We start from the raw sequence: 16,954 nt of genomic DNA on the forward strand, positions 1-16,954 counted from the left end.
AAGGGTGTGGCCACTTCAGTGACAGCTGCCATAGTGTAGAGCTAAGCGGGCATGGTTTCCGCCACCAGGCATCTCAGCTCCACCTACGCTCCGCCTCTTTGCCCATTTTCAGTTATCCGGGAATGACGCGTTGCCAAGATGCCGACGGTCGGTTCCGCACACTTTTTGGATTTCAATATGCTTTTCAGAAACCTACGGGTGATGTCACAGACACTATGTCCATTGTTTATGCAGTCTATGGAAAAGCCCCTCATTTGATTCATGTTGCAAAGTATGAAACAGAAAAAAAGGCCAATTTGTTAGTCAGCAGTTTTTTAACTCATCCCCTCTGTCAGTTGAGTATCTTTATGTAAACCAGTGCTCTATTGTAAACACTCTATTTCCCCGACCATCTCTTGGCCGACTGTGGGCCTTTGAGATTTAAAGAGCTCTCCGCAGCACAAACACTCCCACTCACCCCATATGTTCCCCGTGATGCCAGCAGTCAATTTCTTCTTCTGTGAATTATTTACAGATCTGTTTAGCTTGGCAGGGCCTTGCGTAATTGGGGATTATTTTCTGACGTTACAATAAAACGAATTTAGTTGCATGTCAACAGTATGACTTTTTTAACTAGACAGATAGAGGGAAAACATCTCATTACACACACATCTTAGACTTTGATTGTTTTTATACGGTGCTACAATTATCATATGTAACTAATAGAAACAGCTGATTCTCCGTTGGCTCGATCATCTTATTTCAGTTCGACCTTCGTGGGCTTGGATAGCAAACCTTTAATGTCTCCATCTTTTGAAGGATTTAGTCTGTGAATTTGGACACAGGACCCAAACCTAATGGTTATTTTTGTTATAAAAAGTAGCAATAATCTGTAACTGTATAGTGTTTAAACCCAGCTAAAGTCATTTTTTTGTGATTTACTGTTTTCTACTTAAATCATTCTACATAATGTAAAGAAGCCAGTGCAACTGGCTTTTAAAGGGGATGAGAGCTGAGACTCTCATTGGTTTATTGCACGTTACACCCAAAACGCACCCATTACTTATTACAAGAATAGGAACAACCCTTTAGACTGTGTGACAGGCGCACAAACCATTTTCCCCATCGTTGAATTAGCAAAAGTGAAATCAGACACGCCCGTTTAGACCGTGCGCTTTGCGCAATGTGCTTAGATTGTTAAAATAGAGCCCATAGTCTTTTTATCATGTACCTGAAATTGCCTACTTCTATATTACATATATGCAAATATCAATAAGCATAAGAAATAGTATATCCAAAACCTCAATGCAAAAACATTAGGGGCCCTATCTTGCACCCAGCGCAATTGACTTTGTCAGTGACGCATGTATCATTCGTATTTTGCACCGGCGCACAGTGGGTTTTTCCCTCCACAGACGCACGTCGGCAAACTAGGGAATGAACTTGCGCTCCCTGGGCGGTTCAGCGCAAAAAAGGAGGCGTGTTCCGGCGCAAACCATCCCTGATGCTATTTTGCAGTTTAAAAAAACAATTGCGCCACCGACCAGAAAAAAACTAGTCTAAAGTCAGTGGCGCGTTGCGTGTGGTTCATTATGCTATTTTAAGGGCGCATGCTTGACCATAAGCACGCACAACGTGCACACACTTTGCTTATCTAATCTACACAGATGCAACAGTTATTTTTGCAAATCATAAATTGTTATAATAAAAAATATTAACACATGAGATAAGGGAAATCATTGTGGTGAGCATTGTGGTGATAGTTTTTATTTATTGTGTGGCTGCGTTAATTATCATGCAAATAACGATTAAAATATTTTCCTAAGTTTGTTTTGTGGCTGTATTACGTTTATTTTATGTAAATAATAATTAAAATGTTTTCATAAGAAACCTTAATGTATGTGAACTTGATTTGTAAGTGTACTTTGGGGTTGGACTGCTTGCGTTTCTTGGCTTTCAGCGGTGAGGGTGGACGCAGCGATGTCCTCTGCTGACGTCAGGTCATGTGTAGAGGCAGATCCACCTCCCGTTACACGGCGTGCCCGATTTATGCTGGCAAGCTTGGGATTCCCCCGTTTCCTGACATCATTGTAGCGATTGGCGCAGCGATGGGGATGCCAGCTAATGAGACAATTGTGGCTATTTCCTTCCACGCCTGTTTAACGGACGCTGATTTGAGCGGGTTTCTCCCATCCCCATACAAAACAACTTCTCTGTCTTTGACTGCTCTTACAACAACGTCGGTCTCCTCGGCTGTGAACCGCTCCTGGCGTGCGCCTGGTAAATCCGTCATAATAATAGCAACCCGCCATGGAACTTGCGCACTTGCGTTTAAAGGGAATGTTGGACGACATTCTGATTTAATTGACGTTATGCCCAAACAACACCTATGAATAATAAACATACTTCAGACCAACCCCGTATTGATTTGCGCCTGGCTCAAGAGTTATTTCTCAAGCCGGGAAAATAGCAACAGCGCCCAAGAACCGCCCACAAAGTCACTTGCGCTTTGCGCTTCGCACTTGCGTTTCAGATCTTTAAAATAAAAAAACACCATAAAACTGTGTGTGAGCCGGGTGGGACTATATATTGACAAAGAAATGTATTCCTCATGGTAAAATTGTACTTCTGTAAGAATACCGAACAAACTGATTCAATTAGATGAATTAATTTATGGTTGTTGTTTAAAAATGTACATAATAGGTCGATGAACACTGGGTCACATGACAGATGTAGTATATATACTGCACCCACACATACTACAGTATATGTAATGTTTCAAGTGTTGATAAATAGGTACTTCAGTTCGTACTGTGACAATATGAGATTTCAGACACCGGGATACAGAATATGGAGTGCTGTGAGTCTCCAGGATGAGGACACATGCTGTTTTTAACAGCACATCAATCTTTGCACTTTTGCAAACATACAGTACTTCATTGCTTCCCTACCTTTTCATAATCTGTATACAAAGTATGTCTCGCCTTTTCTGTGATAATATAAGTCGCATATAACACAGTTCAAAGGTTTCAGTTGCTCTATATGCCAGCCCTAAGGCACAATGCATTTACACTGCTTTACAATGTCTGACTCCATTCAAAAGTGTGTTATAAAACAAACCGTAATGTAATTGCATATCAAAACTACTTTAATAATTTCACAGGGTTAAAAACTCAGCGAAAATGTCAAGGAAGTCGAGAAAACGTTTGGTGGAAAATGTAAGATTTTTATAACAATAGCAACATAACATTAGCCTACAGGCACTGTGTAATATCATAGTACTTTTTATAAATACCACGGTACATTTATTTATATATATTTTTTTGTTAATTCAAAGGAAACAACTTTATTTTCTTATCCTTTTACTAAATATGTTTGAACAAATATAGCATTTTTAAGGATAAGTCTAGTAGATTTTATTTTAATATCCCACGTCAAGTAATTTTTGAGTACATGCGTCTCAATTTGTAGGTTCTTGATAGATTGAATTTTACAGAAAAGTGGAGTACGAATGCTATGATCCTTCTGGTTTAGCTTCTGTTAGTAACATCAACTCCAGCAGCAGAAATATAGGTCTATAACCTAGTTTTGGTAGTTGAAGCATATGATATATTTCAGCATTTAGAAATTATCAAGTGGCCAGAAAAAGCATTGCTTTCTTAGGAAGAAGGAGTACAGTAATGTGTGCAGTCTCGGGCTCTCCAGTGGGAAATAAAACACTCTCTGGATTTATACATTAATCAGAAATACAGCAGAGATAGAGGACAGAGCTGCTGATCCCTCTCCTGTAATGTTCAGGGAAAAAACTGGAATAATTTGGTGCTTGGCAGAAGCATCAAACACTTCCTACTGTAATCTCAACCCTTGAAGTTAAACAAATGTGTACGGTCTTAAAGAATGATTCACCTGAAAATTACTATTCTCTCATCATTTACTTCCTGTCATATGAATATCTCGCTTTCAGCTAACACATATTGAGATGTTAAGATGTTCGCACTCCTCTTTTTAATAGAATGAAAGTTGTTGAACAATGTTAACAGTTTGAAGAAAAAAAACGTCTCTTTCCTCTTTATGCACTTCTCACCTCGCGTCAAAACTACTCCTACATGTAAACGTTGCTTTGTGTACTGTGCTAATTGTCAGCTCTTCAGGCAAAATGCTAAATTCTCCCGTATTTGTAATTCTCTAATGATAAAGGCTACTGCTACACAAATAAATGTAAATGAAAGCGAATGGTGACCAGGGGCTGTCCAGTATGCAAAACACCAAGAAATAATGAAACCAAGAAATAAACTATAAAAGCAGCCAATATGACTTGTGGCCATATTCACATTTAGTATGCCATGTATGGTTGAATTTGTTTGGTATCACTGATGTCAAACCTGGCGGTGCTCGACGTTTGAAGGCATTTTATCATTTTGATCACTATTCACTTTCATTGTATTAAAAAATACCCTACTGAAAAATCCAGCTAAAGCCAGCACAAGCTGGTAGCTGGTTTTAGATGGTTTAAGGTGGCAGTAGCTGGTTAAAGCTGGTCCTCCCAGCCTGACAAAAGCTGGTGGGTCAGCTGGTTTACCAGTCTGACCAGTTAAGTCCAGCTAGACCAGTGACCAAAACACAGCTCAAAAAGTGACCAAAACACAGCTAGACCAGCTTGCAAAACCTGCTAAAATCAAGCTCACCAGCTTATGCTGGCCTTAGCTGGGTTAAAACAACCCAGCATTTGGATTAAATTTAACCCAGGGGTTGGGTTTGTCCATATTTGACCCAACTATGGGTTAAAACAACCAAGCATTTGGATTGAATTTAACCCAAGGGTTGGGTTTGTTCATATTTGACCCAACTATGGGTTAAAACAACCCAGCATTTGGATTAAATTTAACCCAGGGGTTGGGTTTGTCCATGTTTGACCCAACTATAGTTTAAAACAACCCAGCATTTGGATTAAAATTAATTGAAATGTTGGGTTTGTACATATTTGACACAGCTATGGATTAAAAAAAAGAGCAATTGGATTGTAATTAACCCAAGTGTTGGGTTTGTCCATATTTGACCCAACTATGGGTTAAAAAACCCAGCATTTGGATTGAAATTAACCCAAGTGTTGGGTTTGTCCATATTTGACCCAGCTATAGTTTAAAACAACCCAGCATTTGGATTAAAATTAATTGAAATGTTGGGTTTGTCCATATTTGACCCAACTATGGGTTAAAAAACAGCATTTGGATTGAAATGAACCCAAGTGTTGGGTTTGTCCATATTTGACCCAACTATAGTTTAAAACAACCCAGCATTTGGATTAAAATTAATTGAAATGTTGGGTTTGTCCATATTTGACCCAGCTATGGGTTAAAACAACCCAGCATTTGGATTGACATTAACCCAAGTGTTGGGTTTGTTCATGTTTGATCCAACTATGGGTTAAAAACCCAGCATTTGGATTGAAATTAACCCAAGTGTTGGGTTTGTCCATATTTGGCCCAGCTATAGTTTAAAACAACCCAGCATTTTCAGAGTGCAATAGAAAAAAAACATGTGTAGGTTTGGACAAACTATTCCTTTAAAAACAAACACCCTGAGAAAACTACACACCTCACAGCCCTGTATCGCATTCTCATGAATCAAAACTAACAGAGTAAGACAGCAGAGTGCTCTTATTTTCCTATGATACAGGGAATCGTTCAAGTTTAGCTTTCTTATTTTTACAATTTATTGGCTGAATGACACAAAGATGACCGACCATCAAAAGCACCCTTCTTTCAAACTGAACGAAAGCCCCAATAACAAGTGGCATTCCTTCAAGCGAGAAAAACCTCGCCCGAGGCGTCGCTTTTCCTGCCTAGTGAATGCCTTTGAGAGTTTAATCAAGCGTTCGATGCTTTGCTATTAAACAGGGAGCGCTCCTGGCAGTACACAATTTTACAGATAAGCTGTGACATGTTTGAATGCACATCATGGTACCTTTGTATAAGGCCACGAGTTGAGAAAGCAATTACGACAGAGTGCCGAGGTTCACTGCTGTTGTATTGTTCAGCTCAGTTTGAGCAGGTACACCCTGTACAGACATCACCTTAAACAAGGTCTCACCACTGGCCCACACTGTAATTATAATGAGTACGCTGAGATCTGGTGTCTGAGGACAGTTAGACAGCCGGCTCTTGACGGTTTATGTAAGGACAGTGACATGAGCTTGAAAATACCAGAAGTGAACTCCACAGAGGCAGCCATGTTGTTTTATGCCTGGTTGGGAGGTTGTGTTGTATATATGAAAGCATTTAAGTGTCATTGAGAAGTGACTTTTCTTTCATTTTAAATAAAGTCCATTGTTAAGATACTTGCATTAGATGGCTGTTGCTTTCTGCTTTATCACATTTGACATTTATACGTTTACACATTCGGCAGGTGCTTTATCCAAAGCGACTTACAATGCATTTACTTTTTTAATATGTGTATTGCATGGAAATCAAACTCACAACTCTTGTGATGCTAACAAATTGAGCAACAGGAACATTATCCATGTATGTTAGCACTGTACTGTAGCTCGTGTGATTTGAAATGTGTGAGCCTGGTTTTGTGGATAGAAAAGATTAATAAAGCATGTCAATAAAATCAATAATTTCAGTATTTTTCATGTTATAAATAAAAGTTTGAGTTTTGTATCTTGATGGCTTAATCATTTACATCAATATACACAAATTACATATTTTTTTTTACATTTTTTTATTATGACTACTTTGATGTTCTAAATGTCAAATGAGATTATGCACCTTAAGATTCACGATTCACATATAGGCTAAATTTCTCATTTCACCCAATTACAGGTGGGAATTCGAGCAATGTGTTTAAGTGTAATTACTGTTGCCCACACACGTTTATGACTTTTAAACACATTTATGACGTTCTTCTCTGCAACTTCTAATGAATGTGCTTTTCTATCCATTATTATCACCTGGGATCACACCGAGGTGTTTAGCAAGCGCAGATTTAGCGGGGAGACGAACGCTGTGTTACTTTAGCATATGCAGAGATATGATGTATCTGGTGCTGCGCTCCTTGTTGGAGGTACCGTGTTGTCTCGGTATGGGGGAATGGTGAGTGTTTTATGATTAAGCAGCTTGATAATGTCAGAGGAATCAGACATCTGAAAGGCACACTGAGATTTGTCAGTCTCGCCGTGAGCACGGCAGCCCCCCGCATGCCCCCCACTCCAGCTCTGAGGTGTTACAAGTCAATGACAAACTGAGGACTGCAGGTTACGAAGACAAGAAAAATACTGCTTCTTCGTGGCATGGATAAATATGCCCATACACACATTTAAGTGACAGCTTTGTTCTGCCTCCCCATTGTTTCCTATGTGACCCCTAAACCGCTGGAGTGTGGTGATCCGGAGGAGTCAACGGTACTGACTGCATCATCCGGCGTGAAACATATGAACCTGTTATGACCCAATCGCTGCTTTTGAACCACAAAGACATTGCCTAACACTTCACATCACTTCTCTTGTGAAGTCAATGACATCTTTGATTGCAGCCTGTAGGATTATCTGGATGGAAAAGCAGGTCATATTAACACACTCAAGCTGGCCAACCAGTCTGAACAGTGTTTGTCAACCACTTCAACCAAGTCCTCAGCAGCATAGACAATCACAAGCTCTGACTGGGTTAACTAAGATGGTCTACAAGGTTGACCATCAGCTACTGTAGTGGTCCAGCTGGTCAACTACCAAGTTAACCAAATACTACAAGTACAAGCAAAATACTTTTTTGGTCATGAACTGCCCACAGTCTGTTTACTAACCGACATATACTGCAAACAAAACTAAACAGCACTTGTAAAAACAGCAAGCTCCAACAGATGCCCGACAGCAACACAACTTTCAGGAATTGGAGATGCATGGGTCCACCAGTCAACCGGGAATAAAAAATGTACTGGATTTGCGAGGAAGAAATGTTTATGCAAGCCATCCAATCTTTGAAACATATTCAAGTTTGTTTTTGTTTGTTTGTTTAAGGTAGTAGTGAAAAAGCAGCTCTTGGCCTGAAAAATTTAAAACTGGTCCAGACTATATGCCACAACCCTTTGAAACTACAAACCATGTCAAATAAGGTGTTCAGATTTTAAAACGGAAAGCGGGGGCATTTCCCAGTATGATGTTCAATGGTCAAAGTATAATTGAAATCAAATTTGTTATTATTAGGGCTGTCGAACAATTAATCGCGATTAATCACATACAAAATAAAAGTTTGTATTTGCATAATATATATGTGTGCATACTGTATGTAATTATTATGTATATATAAATACACACACATCCATGTATACATTTAAGAAAAAATGTATTTATATATAATTTCTTTTTATTTATATAAAATAAATAAAAATATAAGTAAATATATGAAGAGTTTGGTTCCAAAACACGATAAACGCCATTTTTGAAAAAAAAAGAGTTACTGCCAAAATCAGTATTATATCAGGTCAGTATTTAAAAGTAAATTCTTAATTTTACACGAAATCCATCTGCTGTGTTATTCTGTCATATTTTCTCCCTTTTTTCCCAAAACGCAATAAACGCCAGTCCTCCTTTTCTACAGAATGCAATAAATCCGCTCCACAAATTACAGCGCACCATTCCACGCAATGTAAACAAACAATGTCGGCGCGTTGATGGAATCCTAGTTTTTCTCATCTACTTTGTACTTCGTGATCAACAAACAAACAAAAACAAAATAATACTTCAATTGCATTGATAAACCTGTTGTGGTTTTCTGTGACGGGAAAGAAACGTAAGCCATCAACATCTAATAATTTACGCAAGAGGCACTCGGGAGACGGGTGATTGTTCTTCCGACAGCATCAAGTTGCTCTCATGCTATAACACATTGACCCCAAACTTTCCATTATTTTACTCAAAGTCAACGAAAATCAAGCAGGACCAAACTTTTATTTTGTATACGATTAATTGTTTGACAACCCGAGTTATTATCTATGAATTAAAAATGGGGACAAAACCTTTTCTAATATTTTCGTCGTTTTATTGTGATGGGATTGTGGATGACAGAAAACCAAAAAATGGAACCCTGGGACATCTGGTCACCTTAACTCATTCACCGCCATTGACGAGTTATCTCGTCATTTATGAGTTCATATTTAACTAATAAATATGCCTTTTTGGACGAATTTCAAAGTGAAAGTGTAATACCGCTTTTATCCACCATATGGCGCCAAATCGAATTCATCAAAAACGGAACTTAAAAAGAGTTAATGATTTATTTTAACTGCCTTTATGTTTGATAGTCATTCTGAGTCTGATCTCTAACATAAATTTCTTTACAAAAACGCATTTTTTTAAGCTTTTTGCTCAAAATGTTGTATTTTTGAAGAGAAATATCCATATTTCAGTGGTTAAATTAAGTAGAAATGTAAATATATAATGAAACATTTTTTTCCCCATTTTGTTTGTTTGTTTGTTTGTTTATTGTTTGTTTGAAAGCAGAAGGTGTGTTCTTTAATTTGATATAATTTGTATGTTTATATATTTATAGAAAATGATTTTTCCTGCAAGGAATTTTGTGAAAATTTTGTTAAAATCACAAAAATGCAGGTGGGCAACTTTTCTCAAAAAGGCTGGCGGTGAATGAGTTACTGTAAAACCAGTCTAGCTTACGTAGCTTGATTTCCAGCAGGAAAAAAGCTTATTTTTATTTTTCATTGTCAAAGCACTTGACCCACAGGCACAACAAATGCTCCTACAAGCAGTCTCACACCGAGCAATTTGTTTCGGCAGTTAATACAAATGGTTTCACACAACAAAACTACAACGTGACAGCCAGGTATTATTTATTTGTAAAGCTAGATGTCGTATAGTGGCTTTGTCATTCTCCTGTGAAAATGTATATTTGCCTCTCTGACAAGAGCATCCGTCAGTTGTCAAGCTGACTGAAGACTGGTGGTTTCGGAAGTGCCGAGATGTTTCGAATTAACCCTTCTTCAATTTTCAACCGCCAAGGGTTTGGTCAACCTTAACTCAACGGAAACATGAAAAATGATTGAGATCTCTAGGTCACTTTAACTGTTCCAACACACAGGTTTAAACTTTTAAAATAGGAAGAAACGTAGAGAGTGGATTTAGAATCTAGAGTCCTGCACAAGTCCAATTTTAGAGACACGCCCCCACCCGTACCCGCAAAGTTCAGCACCAGATCCGACCCGTCACCCGTGATAATATCAAAATTGAATCCACACCCGCCCAGACCCATTAATATTTGGCCCGTTACCCGATAAAATCATTCCAGTTAAAGTGCTTTCTTTTTTTCTTGTACCTCTCTCAACATCACAACAGCGTCATGAATGAGCTAATGAAACAGGCTAAAGTGTGCTTTGTTTTCCGCCATTCAAGTAGCCTACCATCAGCACCTAAATAGGCTATGGGACCTGATAACTATACACAAACAGACCTATTTATGAAAAAAATACAACCTCGTTTACAGCACGCTTTCTCCACACATCCGATTTTGCCTTTAAAGACTAGTTGTCAACAATTTTATATACTCCACTTGCCAACTTTACTTTTACTTCATCCATAGCTACTCCTGCAACACTCGCTCCAACTAGGCTATGAGAAGCATCAACAAAACTCGCACTTTCGGAGTGGTGGTGACAGGATGGGTCAAATGTCATATCGTTGTTGCGTATGTGTAATGTAATTTTCTTATTCTTCTTCCTTTATTTCTTTACGCCATTCCAGCATATACAGCAATATTCATGGCAAGAACCAGTTAATCCATACACAAGTTTTATTCAGACCCTTGGGGGAGGGACAATTTGGCATCTCCAATTTGCTTAACTTGCATGTTTTTGGCCTGTGGGAGGAAACTGGAGTACCCGGAATAAACCCACACCGACACAGGGAGAACATGCAAACTCCACACAGAAAGGCCAACTGCCCTACCCGGGGCTCGAACCAGGGACCTTCTTGCTGTGAGGTAACAGTGCTACCCCGTGCTAGCTACTGTGCCACCCCGTCATGGTAATTTAGACATACAAATATTGCACATTTTTCATCCGCGCTACTACTCGCCCCCAAGCAGTTAATTATCCGCCCGCATCCCCACCTGTGAATTTTAGGAATATCACAATGCACCCGTTTTAGCCACTTTTATGCGTGTACCCTGTTGCAGGACTCTGATCTAGACTATTTTGAATCTGAAATAAAATTACGTAGCTCTGCCTGAACTGAACTACATTTCTCCTGGCTCATATCGCTGCGTCTTTTGGTTGGAGTGTCCACTAGAGGCACTGGAGGCGCTTGCGTTTCGAGTTTATTCAAGGTTACAAGGCAATAATACTAAATGTAATTCCTATATATATTTATCAAGGTCAGGGTCGGCGTCAAGAGGGGGCATTCACGGCCGTGCCCCCCCAAACAGGTTGTTGTGCCCCCTACAGTTTTTTATTAATTTAATATATATCAAGAATAATTAAAATAAATTAAACATTAAATGTTTAATGACTTTTAATGTAATCAAATGAGAAAAATATAGTTGATATATGTTTTTTTAATTTAAATAGACCAGATTCTCTGATTGGCTGTATTGAGGCATCTCATGCGTCTTTACGTCTTTAGCATATAAATGTGACTTGATACTAGCAACATGTTTTTTCACGGCATTTTATGGATCGTGTAAAATATGGATGTTAGAACATTTAGAACAAACCAGCACTGCCTGCCCCATCTGACTTCATGCAAACACCGATTGGCTCAAACTCAGAGATTAGAGGTCGAGGTGGAATTTTCAAATCTACAGGACACTGCTTTAAGGAAGTTTAATGTTCGCATACGCCGCCTTCAGCTTTTTTTTAAAGACAAGTTAGCTTTGTTTTAATTTTCGTAACCCTAAATATGAAGTGTGGCTATAGACCGTTAACAGCATTGCGACGTGATTATGGTAAAACTGATTAGTTTGTGATCTTCTGCACTTTATACGGGAATGAGCTGACAGTCTGTACCAGTTGTATGAGTGTGTGCTTGCACTTCATGTATTTGATGTTTTAATGCCTTGTTTTTGCAAGTTATTGTTGCTAATTGGGTGCCCCCCGTTGGAAGCCGCGTGCCCCCCTGTTAGTTATGGTCTGGCGCCGGCTCTGATCAAGTTTATTCTTGTGTGACTGTGGCGGATATACATCTGATGTTGTTACTGTCAAGATCGATTATGTTTGGCTGGGGTATGTCAAGAAAGTTGCCAAGACCAATTTCCATATTAGAATCTAAAAATATTTATTAAATGCTTAAAACATTAAAAAACCCTACAAATCTGCTTACTGATGATTCCATATTTCTGATTCAAATGTATTTTTAAGATTAAAATAAAATTAGGTTCTAAATTGGTTCCACAGAATCAGTATTAAGAGCTCAACTGGTACTTTGCATTTCGGTCAGGTTGGTTTTGATCAAGTCTGGCGCTTCAGATTGAAATTCAACCCGGAGCGCGGAAAAGAAAAGAGATATTCGCGAAAAGTCCCATTAGTATTTGAGTCGCTTGCTGTGGGGTCAAACTTCTAAAGTGGGTAAGAAGTGCATGCAGAAGTCATTTCTCTGTATGACAGGAACAGCGATCAGAGACAGAGTGAATTTGTAAGTGCTCAGTGTGAGTGATCTACTGCTCACCTTCGCTCATGTAGTCCTCTTGTGAGCTGAGGGCCGAGTATCTGTGCCTGGAGAACAGAGGCCAGTCCTGACCGGACGATCCCGCTCCGTGACTGTTCCTTAATCTCATCCTGGAGTTCAGCGTGGAGGATGAGGAACTGTCCGACTTCATCCGCAACACTGCCGCGTATGAGACGGGTCTCCCAGCGACGGCTTTAGCCAAATCTGGAAAGGAGACAAAGAGACTTTTAGCACAACACAACTCAGTGGAGGCTCATAAAAATCACATGTATACCGGCACGCATCACTATTATTATTGCTAGTACTTATCTCTAACCGTACGTATAAGACTTTGGTGCGTAACTCACCCCGCTCCATTTGTTCTATAGGGATGAATTATATCTCAAACTGTGGTACTGGTGCCATTTCTTTTTTTTCAGAGAGGATCCAGACTAAAATCATCCATAATATAACGAGAATTCTGGGAAAATATAATCTTGATATATTTAATATTGACTGAATAAGATTGTCTCAAAGATTAAAAATCAGTAATTGAAATCAAACAATGAAACATGAGATTTTGAGACTTTAGCCACAGAGCAGATACTATACTAGACAATATACTAAGATATTCATCTTGTAAGACAGGGTGACCTGTAAAATAGCAAAATACATCTTTACTCTGTATTGCTGGTAAGTATCTCATGTAAAGTTATGTTTTGGATCCTAACTTTAAATGATATTCATTGATTTCATGAGCATAAGAAAAAGAAAACAAATCTAAAGTCATATTCTCAAATAAAAGAGATGCTGTAAAAGAGACCCTGATACTTTGTCTCTGTTCTAATGGTGTTGCTTTATTCTCATCACAAGAAAATGAGAGCAGCAAAAGGTTATATCTGTCATAAACAGCATCACTTTCTATTGAAAACGCCACTCAGTCGCAGTAAAATTCATTTAGATAGCAAACCCTGGGTTGCCAGATACACAGAGGAAACATACAGCTAATTATGTTTCTATTAGGTTACGTCAATCAAAGCTACATTTATAATTGCTACAAATCATTTTAAATTTCCCATTTGTGTTAAAAACTCTGGCAAAAAAGGAAGGACTTATTTAATATCTTAATTAAAATCATTTCAAGTCATTTTACACCTGCTAAAATTTCGTTTTTGGGACATTCGCCAATTAAAACGTAACTAATAGTGACTACGCCGCGGCGAATCAAGCTGTCAGACTAAACCCCAGATGCGCTGCCTTGTAATGAGTAAAACCAGACCAAACTTAAACGCTTCGCTCTTCCAGCATCATGGAATCGTTTATATGAATCGTAGAAAGGAGATGTAACTTCAAGAAACTGAAGCCATCCAAAATGTGCTTTTGGATTTGTGCAAACTTGAGGGGGAAAAAAGTGGGTTGACATTTATGATTTTCTAATTAGAGACGACCCTTTTAATACTTGCAAAATATGACCTTTGCCGTTCCAAACCTTCGGCACATAGCCTCCAAAAGTAACGAGTGATTGCCGGAGACCGATTTGACCGCCAAGACTGCGTTCTTTGTAAACATTTTCAGAAAGATATTAATAATATCAGCCTAAACAAGCTGAATAAAGAGAAGAAACTCATTCAAAACTGGAAGACAGGCGTGTAGACAGCTGCCTACACAGAAATCAACACAAGTGCCCCGTATAAAAAATAAATATAGGCAGTTACCGGATTTGATGGATTGAAAGATGAATGGATGGATGGCTTGGTGAATGGTTGACGGACAGATGAGGCGGAAAGGCAGACTGCGAAATGTGTGTGAAAGAGGGAGGTGAAGAAACATCCAGACGGAGAGATACAGCTCTCTACACGCATGTGAAAGAGCTCAGGAGAACATTAGTGTGTTTACAGCTTTAAAATTGAAGTGTGAAATGTACATGATTATAAATATATGAGATACTTTTGAAAGCTTTAACACGGCATCTGATGTTTCTCAGATCTTCTGTTTGGGGGTTCTAAATGCTTGAGCTTTTCAAATGCTGCTTTATTTTGTGGAAGAAATTTAAAGGGACACGCCCACATTTTGGGAATTTAGCTAATTCACCGTATCCCGCAGAGTTAGATAAGTCCATACATACCTTTCTCATCCGTGCTGTAACTCTGTCTGACGCAGCCCCCGTTTATTTAGTTTTGTGTTAATTATATCCACAACGTATTCAAATAAATTGGTAATGTAAAACTATTCTCCGCTGTAAATTAATTGTGTGCTCAATTGCGACGCCCTGTGTTGAATTTCCCCGCGGAAAACATTAACCATTTCTGACTGAATTGTTTGACAAAGGCGTCTTACTGGAGTACAGTATCATTACTGAAGGGAAATATAACATTATTCATTTAATTCCACAAAAGGTAAGATATTAAATGTATAAGTTGTCTTTTTAAAATGTTTAAGCTTTCTACATAATGTAAATTGAACAATTATTATTATTATTATTATTATTATTAATTTCGCGACCTATTATCTAAATTGTGTGTTCATGAAGGCCTGTAACGTACTGCAGCTTCCTGCAGGCAACGTGAAACATTGCTGAGGGAGAACTTTATTCACAACAAAAGGTGAGGAATGACTGCCCCTGCTAAACTACAAGTGCCCCTGCTAGGCTACGACTGCCCCTGCTAGGCTAAGACTGTACCCATTAGGTTACAACTGCCCCCATTAGGCACCCTACTGAAAAATCAAGCTTTTGTGAGCTTGGTTTTAACTGGTATCGCTGATGTAGCAAGCTGGTCTAGCTGTGTTTTGGTAACTTTATAAGCTGGTCTAGGTGGTCTTAGCTGGTCAGGCTGGAAGACCAGCTGACCCACCAGCTTGACCAGCTTTGCCAAACTGGGAGGACCATCTTAAACCAGCAACTGCCACCTTAAACCAACTAAAACAGCTACCAGCTTATGCTGGTCTTAGCTGGATTTTGCAGTAGGGGATATCTGCCCCGCTAGGCTATGAGTGTCCCCGCTAGGCTACGACTGCCCCCGCTGGGCTACGACAGCCCCCAGTCTTTAGATACTTCTAAAAGAAAGGCATTGGTTGCTTTATTTCTCCAAAAGCTCTGTAGTGCAGTCAAAATGTTTGTCTAAGCATACCGGCCAGCTGAACACAGCAATGCTGACTTGATCTTTTTTTAATTCAACCCTAATCAAAATTGAGAAACTATTCAAACAAATTAACCTCATAGCACAAGATAAAGTAACTCAAAGACTGTGGAGAATAAGTTGAGGGGAACTTAAAGCTTTCGCAGAAAAGAAAACTGGCACAATGATGCCTTGCTTAAAGAGACCTCAGTCTCTCTCTGGCTTGGGAATCAAACCAATGACCTTTGGGTTACAAGCCCAACTCTTTAGCCACCAGGCCAAAAATCCCAGGCCAAGATTCAAACCTAGTCAGACACGATATATTGTGCCACTAGGCCCAACACATTTTTCAAGAGACCTTAAGATTAAGATTGCAGAGCACAAAAGTATAAAATAACTCATGATTGGATTACTAAAAACTGGATTACAACACTGAAAAAATGTATTTCAAGAGCTGAAAATCCAGAACATGCACCAAGTTCATACCACTGGAAACTTAAGAAACACAGCGGCTGACAAATAAACAAAGAAGTTGCAAGGATGAAAAAGATTCCCATTGTAACTGACATAACTGTGTTGCCACAAGCAGATATTCATTGACACAGGCATCAGCAACATCAGAGAGATGTAAATTCACTCCTAGAGAACAGACATACCGAATGGAAAATGGTGTGAAGTTACATGATGACATTTCAAGCAAACTCAGAAATATCTGTCGGGTCATGGCACCAAAATCATCCTTCATTACCATCATGCACATTAACTCCATTCCTACAGACAGGAAATGATGCAACTGCTCCATTGTCCACTCCCTGCTGCTGGAAACAAATCAAAAGTGTCTGATAAAGGGTGATTTTAGGAACTTTCTACAGTATGACACTTGTGCCTCCTTTTCTACGTCTACCAGCGAATTACATTTCACTCCCATGGTGACAAATGTACATGACAGTCCTAGCGATGGCTGACAAGTCTTTTAGATAGGAGGAGGAGGATTCTTCTAAGAACACAACAGCCACAGATTAAATCCCACAATCCCCTGCAGTCAAATCACAATGACATTGCTTGCAGAGAACTTTGTGAGCTAATGAAGTTTGACAATTTTGCATCATGCCCAGTCTTAAAACCATGTGCACAAATGAATGAACAGAGTCATTAAACAAATACAAATGAAATACAATAAGAACAGTCATTGGTCCTCTGCCACGCCCCATGT

General features: G+C 39.0%; 1 protein-coding gene across 2 annotated transcripts in view; it reads right to left on the minus strand.

The window, feature by feature from the left end:
• Positions 1–16,954, minus strand: part of cntn5 (contactin 5) — a 330,742-nt gene that overhangs the window by 153,224 nt on the left and 160,564 nt on the right. For both annotated transcript variants that reach the window (XM_055173819.2, XM_055173818.2), the window contains exon 3: positions 12,647–12,850. In XM_055173819.2, coding sequence (XP_055029794.2) covers positions 12,647–12,850 — 204 coding nt within the window. The remainder of the gene's footprint in view (positions 1–12,646; positions 12,851–16,954) is intronic.

Source organism: Misgurnus anguillicaudatus, chromosome 15 (assembly GCF_027580225.2).
Source record: "Misgurnus anguillicaudatus chromosome 15, ASM2758022v2, whole genome shotgun sequence".
NCBI lineage: Eukaryota > Metazoa > Chordata > Actinopteri > Cypriniformes > Cobitidae > Misgurnus > Misgurnus anguillicaudatus.